At 35.1% G+C, this 9,967-nt stretch overlaps 1 protein-coding gene across 2 annotated transcripts; it reads left to right on the top strand.

The window, feature by feature from the left end:
- The first annotated feature begins 263 nt into the window (after positions 1 to 263).
- On the top strand, positions 264 to 9,013 carry LOC127453127 (eomesodermin-like). 2 transcript variants are annotated; one of them, XM_051719302.1, is made up of 7 exons: positions 264 to 2,090; positions 4,445 to 5,069; positions 5,259 to 5,413; positions 5,488 to 5,609; positions 7,668 to 7,829; positions 7,923 to 7,984; positions 8,066 to 9,013. In XM_051719302.1, exons 2-7 carry the CDS (start codon positions 4,573 to 4,575, stop codon positions 8,820 to 8,822), a joined length of 1,755 nt encoding a protein of 584 aa, XP_051575262.1. In that variant the 5' UTR covers positions 264 to 2,090; positions 4,445 to 4,572; the 3' UTR covers positions 8,823 to 9,013. The 2 variants fall into 2 exon arrangements, with proteins under 2 accessions (XP_051575262.1, XP_051575263.1); XM_051719303.1 differs by having other exon boundaries at positions 265 to 2,090; positions 7,671 to 7,829.
- The last annotated feature ends 954 nt before the right edge of the window (positions 9,014 to 9,967 follow it).

Genomic DNA, 9,967 nt, shown 5'->3' with positions numbered 1-9,967 from the left:
AATGTTGTTTAAGTCATCGTTTTAACAGGATTACAGGGTTTACAGTGTTATGTCGTCATGGCAACAAAGTTGTAAAATTGTCTATAACTTCCCACAGATGTGGTTAGTAAGTGATTTTATCACAGTAAAATCATGTTAACACACATTGTTTATGTCTTGTGTCTATACTTTTGAAACATTTTAATGTTTACAGATTATTGACCCCATTGACTTCCATTGTAAGTGTCTCACTGGAACACACATTTAAAGAAAAGGAGGAACGAGTCGAAATTAATTTTTGTGGTAATCAACATTATGACACAAATGCTGTCTATTGAACCCGGAACATTCCTTTAAAGATGTTAACTACACAGTCTTGTACCTTTGTGATTTTCAAATACTTTTATGCTTCAAATCAAAGTTTGTAATGTTTTGATTCACCTCAGAGCTGGTTGGTTTATCTTGGAGAAAGTGGGCGGGCACTGTTGTGCTCTATTAAGGGGAGGGGCGTTCTCATTACAGAGAGCATTTGATTGGATACAAATTTGGATAGGCCTGTGAGTGCAAGATGAGTCATCAATATTTTTGGTCCGTTTTCCTGGAAGAGAAATTGAACGTTTAAATGCATATATCTGTTAAAAGTACATTTTGTGCTTTTTTTAAAGAAAAGGAGGGATGAGTCGAAATTAATTTTTGTGGTAATCAACATGCTGTCGATTGAGATGAACTTAAAATGAACCCGGAATATTCCTTTAATGTGTAGGTAATTGTACTATTAGCTATATAATTGACCTAATTGACCCTCAACAAGGGTCCTTTTATTGCAAAAGAGTTTTTATGAAATTACAAACGGACATCTGTTTCATTGAGTCACAGGTAGCAAAATTGGGGATCTAAGAAACTTTAAACATTTTCTCCAGCATCCAGTTAGCTTGCTTTTTCTAAAACTACATTCTATGCATAGAAAATCAAAACAGTTTGGCTAGCTGTTGTATCATTCATGGAAAAACAGAAAGGAAGAAAATGTGGTTGCATTTTGTGTTGGACTTTCAAACCATGTGGCGTAATTTCTCAGTAATGTTGCTAATACAAGTGTAGCAGTTGGTGCTTTTATCCTAAGTTTAAAATTTCTATCAAAAGCATTTCAGGAGTATTTCGCTGGTCATCCAGTTGGTCCAGTCAGCAGAAGTGATAAGTTCTTTTCTCTTCATAAAGTGTGAAAAAAAAAAAGCATCCAGACCAAGTCAAAATCTTGTCATAACTTAAGTAACACGGGAAATGTGTCGCGGTTTTGGCTGCTAAAGCTTGGGTTAAGTCACGTTTTCACCTCTATCTGGTGATCTATCTGGTACCAACTGGAACACAGTCAAGACTTGTTTTTTGCTGTTGCCTTTCATTTTAAGAGGGGTTTTGCTGAACACAAACATACAGGACAGAATTATAAGAATAAGCCCCAAATTAGTATCACTTTTCACCCCCATGCATATTTCATCATGCTTACCAGAAAAATGATAAATGAGATCTCAGTTGTGTCTCCAAGACAGCAATGAGAATAAATGGACAGCAAAATGAGATCTTAGGTGTTTCTCCTGAAAAAGAATCCAGTAATCTCACCTGTGTCTCATCTAGAGTTTCTAAAGTCTCAAACTGTGCTCAGATTTGCCAAGATACTGAAGTCAGCGAACATTTCTCATCAATCTCTCCCAAGAAGATCAAATGATCTGAGCTGTGCTATCCACATTCATTTTAAAGCTATATACTCTTGTCAACAATCTATTTTTATCTTATGTATTTTTTGAGAATCATCTGAGACAATGTAGATACCTCAATGAAACATGACAGAGCTCTGCTGAGCCGCACAGACAGTAAATACTGCCATCATCATCATCATCATCATCATCATCAGTAGAGTGCGCCAGAGAGCTGCATGAATAAAGTTGGCAGCGTGTTATATGCCCACAGTCAGATCTCACTCACCCCTCATCCTGCACCAGGAGAACACGAGCAGCTCTAACTTTTCAATCTGTTCTTATCGCTGCAATTGATTCTTCCAAATCTACATGCAAGACTCTTTTCAAAGTGAGTCTGTGGAGTTAATGAAGATGAAACTGGTAAGTGACTGATCTCATCAAAGAGCGATGTTACTTTTATTTGTCTCTAAACAAGCCTATTCAATCATAGCTGACTGTGTGTCGAGTTTACATTGAACAAAACACCTCTCCGTGAGAGACGATAATGGATATGCGACTGAAAGATAACTTTTTTAAATCGTCTTCAAAATGACGCATTTAATGCCTTACAATTCGCTCCATATCCGACATATGCAAAGCTAATTACACTATAATAAAATAATTCTCTGAACGATATATCAGAGTTATTATTCCCATTTCAATTCTAAAAAAATGACAAAATTCTTTAAGTCACTAGTGTCAAGACATAATCTACTTTTACCTGCCCAAATACAGTATGTGCACTTTATACAGATTTCAAAATGTATTAACGACGAACATAATGTTAGCAAGAATTTAGTTGTATAAACAATATATATATATTAAAGGCAGAATGTATGCTAAAATCGAAAACATTATGTTTGTTCACATGACACCAATAAACTAAATTCTAGATTATTTTAACCCTGTCGAAATGCATTTTAAAACTCTCAAGCCGGCAGTGTCAAAGCAATGTAGGTAATTATGAAGGAGCATTTAAATTACAATTATACCTATACATATAGGCTGTTTTAATTTGTTTTTTAATCAAGTTAACCCTTGTGCGTCAATTTCAAAAAGTTACTCAGAGGTCCTTTGATGATAAAAAACTGAGTTCATTTTTTTAACCAACATCAGTCCTGATCATAACTACCAAATATTCATTCATTTTCAGGATTTTAGCCCTTTAAATGCCAGTTTGTTTACATAATGCCACTGTTGTTTTTTATGAAATAATAATAATAAAAATAATAATAACACACACACACACACACACACACACACAAAATGAATTATATTCCATATACTAAATGTTAAGGGGATTTTTTTTTTTTTAATTATTTTTTTTTTGGGGGGGGGGGGGGGATTATCACAGTCTGATATATGTTAGTGATTAGCAACAACATTGATTTTGATGCATTATTATTTTTTGTGCAGTGTCAGATTAAAACAAACAAACAAACAAAAAAAAAACACTCAGGAACTTAGAGGACAAAAATGCCCGCGTCAAAAAACTGCCATAAAAATATTATATATTAATATTATTTTCCACTTTCACTGACTTAGATATTTAAACCAACATCAGTCCTGATCATAACTACCAAATATTCATTCATTTTCAGGATTTTAACCCTTTAAATGCCAGTTTGTTTATATAATCCCACTGTTGTTTTTTACACACACACACACACATATACATTACAAATGTCACAATACACACATACAAAACACACTCTGACATCCATACCAACACACACACACAATTTTATCTGCATCATTTATTCAGTTGTCCTGCAGTGCTCTATAATACAGCAAACAGAAAATAGGGGAAAAGCTTGTATTTGCTCCATAGGCTAAACATGAGAAAGATGGCGCCATCTGGTGGAAAATATTAAAAATGTACATTTTGAATGAAAGCATAATATCACTGAATTCATGATTTTATGCTTTAATGGCACTGGGATCAAATATTGCAGTTTTAATGGGTTTCAATGGGGACATTCTTGTCCTGAAGGTCCTGAGTGTAACTATTTTGTGTATTATAGATGTATTATAGGAACCGAAGTTGAAATATCAAAATGCCCCCAAAAATACACACCTTTGGCAAAATGTATGCCGTTGGCATCAACACAGCCAAAATGATCGAAAAAACAAAAATGAAAAAGACAAAAATGTCCCAAAGGTCACACAAGTGCCCACAGAGATGACTTTAATTGAAGACTGTTAACATTAACAGACCCGTAAATCCAGTGATGATGAATAACCAATCTTTACAACTTTAACGAGTAGAATTAAACGAGCACACAGCAGCACAGCACATTCCACTAAAACGTTGTTAAACTATTGATTTAAAAATGGCAATCTATAATAACTGACTGTAATTTAGCAGCAGGCCTGTAAATGTTAGCAATATTTTATGAATGAATTGCCAACCTAATTAATGATATACTGATAAAAAATGAAAGCGTTACAAATATTTTTAATTCACGTTTAGAGGCGTAGTGGATTGTTTATACTCATAGCAATAGAAGCAAAAAGTTTCACATTATAATAGACCGCAAAATCGCACCGAAACTGAAAAGTCCATCTATAACGGCAAGTGAACACGTGTTGTCTAATAGTTGTTGAAGTTAATACATTTAGACATATGCCCTATACCAGCATTTATTTGTAACATCATAAGAAGAAATTAAACATCTCAGTTTCAACTTAATATTATTTTATTGACGTTTATAAATTCATTCTGTCATTTCTAGTGATGCTGAGAAGACGCTTTTGTGCGCGACAGTGAATTTAAGGAAGATCGAATCATTAAAGCATCATTAAAGGAACCGGTTCGGCCCTGTCAGGTGTCCGGGGTAAGTGTGCCTCACCTTCTGTGGAAATGCCCGGGGAAGGATCCGGTTCTGCGCTGTCCTCACACGGAGATGTGGACGACGGGAAAGTTTCACCGATCATTTGTGAAGATGAGCTGCTCAGCACCGGTCGGTACATATTAGATGGACTCGGTTCGAATCGATATATCATGATGGGCGCATCCCAACAAACACAGGACAATTCCAACCCGTGCTCCTTGTTTCCCTGCACGAGTCAGACTGGATCCATGTGCGCCGGTTCGGATGGATCGAGGTACGCGACGTCGCTCCATTACGGTTCGGTTCTGCCGTCCACGGGATTCTGTCAGTCTCTGTGTGCAGGACGCAATGAGTTCGGCACAGGTTATCAGTTTGGACACGGTTCTGGAAACACTTACCGCTCGTATCACGGTACCGGGTCTCTGTCTGGAGCGGGACTGAGAGCGCAGGTGTATCTCTGCAACCGGCCGCTGTGGCTCAAATTTCACCGGCACCAAACAGAAATGATCATCACCAAACAGGGCAGGTGAGTAGCCTATTTCAGAGGCATTTAGAGGCACATTATTTTATTTGGGAATGTTGGAAAAACACAAAATAATTAAATGTCTACACTGTGGGGTTAAACAGAAAAAGATATATGTTTACAACGAATTGATAATAATTTACACCGATTTGGAGGTGATGAATAATTTGGATCCTTTTATTTTCTGGACAGGCGGATGTTCCCATTTCTAAGTTTCAATATAACCGGATTAAGCCTGATATCCCATTATAATGTGTTTGTGGAGATTGTTCTAGCCGACCCGAACCACTGGAGATTTCAAGGCGGTAAATGGGTCACCTGTGGGAAAGCCGACAATAATATGCAAGGTATGGACGACTACAAAATTATACATTAAAAGCGTGTTAATATTATTTATAATTTATTATTATTATTATTACAGGAAATAAGATTTACGTTCACCCCGAATCACCGAACACTGGCGCTCACTGGATGAGACAAGAAATTACTTTCGGTAAACTCAAACTAACGAACAACAAGGCAGCAAATACTAATAATGCACAGGTAAAAATGATGTTAAACGTGTTTAAAAAAAACAAAAAACAATGTACTCATATTTATTTGCTTTTAGGGGGGGAGAACAATTACTGAAAGTTAAAACTATCCAGTCAAATGTTTAAATGTTGTTCCTCAAGGCACAATATACATTGCTTGTTTGTTTTGTTGTTGCATCAGTTAGTCTTATTTTTTGTTAACGAAATAAATTACCATGAATAAAGATGCATATATTGCTTTTTGCAACTGACTAGAAGTTCATGTGCTTTAAATGCTCTTATACATATTTCAGTGTTTGTATTCTGTACATTTAAAAAACAATATATGCATGGTAATATTTTCATCTCATATTTATTTGTTAGATTTATTTGTAAATAATTACTGATGGTTAAAGGAATATTCCGGGTTCAATACAAGTTAATCTCAATCAGCAGCATTTGTGTCATAATGTTGATTACCACAAACATTAATTTTGTCTCATTCCAAGCACAAATGTGTGTTCCAGTGAGACACTTACAATGGAAGTCAATGGGGTCAATAATCTGTAAACATTAAAATACTCACTGTTTCAAAAGTATAGACACAAGACATAAACAATATGTGTGTTAACATGATTTTACTGTCATAAAATCACTTACTAACCGCATCTGTGGAAAGTTATAGACAATTTTACAACTTCAAACCCTAAAACGACTGTAAAAACGACATAATACACAAGCAGGTTTGGGAGGGTTACTTTTGAAATGTATTCCAATACAGATTACAGAATACATGCTGTAAAATGTAATTTGTAATGTATTCCGTTAGATTACTCAAAGTCAGTAATGTAATCTAAATACTTTGGATTACTTCTTCAGCACTGGTAGATTTTTTCACTTGTTTTGACTATAAAAACTCTGCCAGTACAGTAAGACAAAATACACATGTTAAAAATACATTCTCTGAAAAACCCAAATATCTTATGCAGTGTTGTTTCTAAAACAAGATAAATCAAATTGATCTTGTTTTAAGGATTTTTAGATATTTTTACAGGAAAACAATAAAAAAATTATCATCAAGAATATGATTTTTGCTCTAATATCAAAGATCTTACTAGAAAAAAAGAAATTATGATCCAACATGAATTTTCTTGATAAATAAATATGATCGTGTCTGGTAACAGGTGCATGTAAAATGGCTAGAAATAGCATTTTATCTTAGCGTAAAGCTGACAATTTACACAAGGTTTATTTCTATTTCTTCTGCTCCAAACTTACTTCAAACGTACTTCTCTGTCTGCTCGTATGAATGTAACACATCATAAGAAAGTGTTTCACCGCTGTTCAAATGCACTTTGGATCACATCATTTATATGTATAAATGTTTTCCATCTGAAAGGACTAAATATTAAATGAAACAAATGACAATAAAATGCAAAGTAATCTCTTCAGTAATCAAAATACTTTTTGAATGTAACTGTATTCTAATTACCAATGATTTAAATTGTAACTGTAGTGGAATACAGTTACTTATATTTTATATTTTAAATACGTAATCCTGTTACATGTATTCCGTTACTCCCCAACCCTGTACACAAATATACACAATAGACAAGTTGTAACAGAAGAATTAACGTAAGTGCTTTTATCAAATTATAAGCTTCCCTCTAAAATTGACCCCATTGACTTCCATTGTAAGTGTCTCACTGGAACACACATTTGTGCTTTTTTTAAAGAAAAGGAGGGACAAGTCGAAATTAATATTTGTGGTAATCAACATTATGACACAAATCCTGTCAATTGAGCTGAACTTGTATTGAACCCGGAATATTCCTTTAAAAAATCTGTAGCCTACAATTTGGATAAATAATGTGCATCGGTAACATTGCATGTTATTTGTGTGACTTTTTTTTTTTTTTGCTCTTAAAAATAGTTTGCCAAGCATAAAGCTGCATTTATTGTTTTTCCCACTGACTGTAAGTTCATTTAATTTTCTATATGTTCTTAGCTCAGTGTTTGTAATCTGTCCACTTAAAAATACATACGTATGGCATAAATTCAATATTTTCATCTCAATGTGTCTTATAAGCAGATGATTGTCCTTCAGTCTCTACACAAGTACCAACCGAGGCTTCATATTGTTGAAGTATCAGATGATGGCATTGAAAGCACAGGAAGAGATCCTAAGACTCAGATCTTCACATTTCCCGAGAACCAGTTCATCGCCGTCACAGCATATCAAAATACCGATGTACGTCTTTTCTTTTGAGACAAACATTCAAGAACACAGACTGCAAAAACACGATATACTTCAGATGATTTTTATGTTATTCTTTCCTTCCAGATCACTCAGCTCAAGATTGACCACAATCCTTTTGCGAAGGGTTTTAGAGATAATTATGATTTGTGAGTAGTCATCTTGTTTTTGCAATCACTGGTTTATCACTGACATTTTATTATTAAAATTGACCCATGCTTGAATTGCAGGATTTATACTGTTCCAGAGCGTGAAAGACTTACACCATCGCCAACAGATTCACCTCGCACACAACAGATTGTATCGAGCACACACTACACCATGCAACCATTCCTGCAGGATCAGTTTGTCAACAATCTGACTCCAAGTCGCCTTTACAACAGTGAACGGACAGTGCCGCAAACAAACGGCATGTTATCTCCTCAGGACGATGATGCTGGTGCCACACAGAGGTGGCTGTTGACTTCTGTCCAACAAACTAATGCCAACAAGTTAGAACTGACCGCATATGAGGGTGATTATTCCAGCTCCTTGCTGCCGTACAGTTTCAAATCTTTACCTCTGCAGAGCCCTCACTCTCTTGGCTACTATTCAGACTCTGCTTTTGCATCTGTGACTGCAGGATGGGGGTCAAGAGGCTCCTACCCGAGAAAAATGACCTCTGGCTTGCCATGGTCACCCAGGCCAAGTCCCACTGATTTCATTGATGAACAAACACCTGACAAAGACAAATCCAGAGAGGAAAGTGCATTTATTCCAACTGCAGCCTGGATGGAGACCGCACCATCTTTGAAACCTTTGGACTCTGTAGAACCAAGTATTTACTCGGTTGTATGTAAAAGGAGGAGAATTTCTCACGGCGAGTCCGGAAACGAGAACTCCCCAACAATCAAGTGTGAAGACTCAATAGCTTCAGAAAACATTAACAAGGACAATTCGTCCTCCGCCAGGGGTGTTGGCTATTATGCGTTCTATGCCAGTGCCTAAAGTGACTTCAGAGAGTCATTAATTGGCTTTTCTTATGCTCCATTATAGAGCTTCTGTACACTGTATATTGTCTGTAATTTTGATATTCTAATCTCTAGATGTGCTGAGGTATTTCAAATGTAATCCCCAATGATTTGATAGTGAATTGTGGATCTTCAAATCTGAGTTCATCAATAAAAGCTCACCCAGAAGCCAACAGTTTCTGTGCATTTGGAAAATGATGTGGTATACGTATTAAATGACTCCTATGATTTGCATGGGTACCTTTTATTTCTTAAAGTTTTTTTTAATAGACAGAATTAATACTAAGCAACACATAATATAGATGTGAACATTTTTTGCCAGAAATGTAACAAAGACAATTGGTGCTCTGTGAAATGTCACATTAAGAAATTAAAATACAAAGTGTCATGAACAACACCAGAATAGAGCAAAGACATAGAAACCCAAACAAATTGTGGACTCAGATCACAGCCATAGCAATTATTTAATGGTCTGTTTGTTTGTGTTTGTTTGTTTGTTTGTTTGTTTGTGATTTAACGGCATGCTAGCTTCCTATTATCATGGTGAAAAACAAGTTAAAATACAAGAAAAGGTTTAGTGATGAAAAGCCCATACAAATGTAAGTTTTATTTTTTGCTAAAAATTCTAAAACTGATTCAGGCCTGACTTTGTTAAAAAAAATATTTTCAAAGGTGTCAGCTGAAAAATAATAATAAAAGGAATTAAAACCGTTACAGTCCAATAAAATATGCTTCAGAGACGGTGGCCTCTTGCATGAGGCACATAATGGTGAATCTTCTCCTGATATCCAGTAAAAAAAAAATCTTATGCGTAAGCCTGGAGTGTCCTATTTGGCTATTTAATGGTCAGATTGAACCAAAATTAAGTAACAATCATTTAATTGGGAACAAAATATACATCAAATTAGGATTGAAGGATTTCGATTTCATAACAAAATTCCACCCAATTGGAATTGAAATTAACAAAATAAAATAGTAAAAAAACTAAATATTCAAAGTTTTATTAATTTAATTTTATTTAAAAAAAAATGACCATTTAAATTGATGGAATTTTGTTGTGAAATTCAAATGCAGAAGTCTTAAAAAATAGGCTAAAATATATTTTTGAGTGAAAAAACAGTG

Source organism: Myxocyprinus asiaticus, chromosome 15 (genome assembly GCF_019703515.2).
Source record: "Myxocyprinus asiaticus isolate MX2 ecotype Aquarium Trade chromosome 15, UBuf_Myxa_2, whole genome shotgun sequence".
NCBI classification, from domain to species: domain Eukaryota; kingdom Metazoa; phylum Chordata; class Actinopteri; order Cypriniformes; family Catostomidae; genus Myxocyprinus; species Myxocyprinus asiaticus.
The sequence above is the reverse complement of the archived record's forward strand: the minus strand, read 5'-3'. Positions and strand labels throughout refer to the sequence as shown.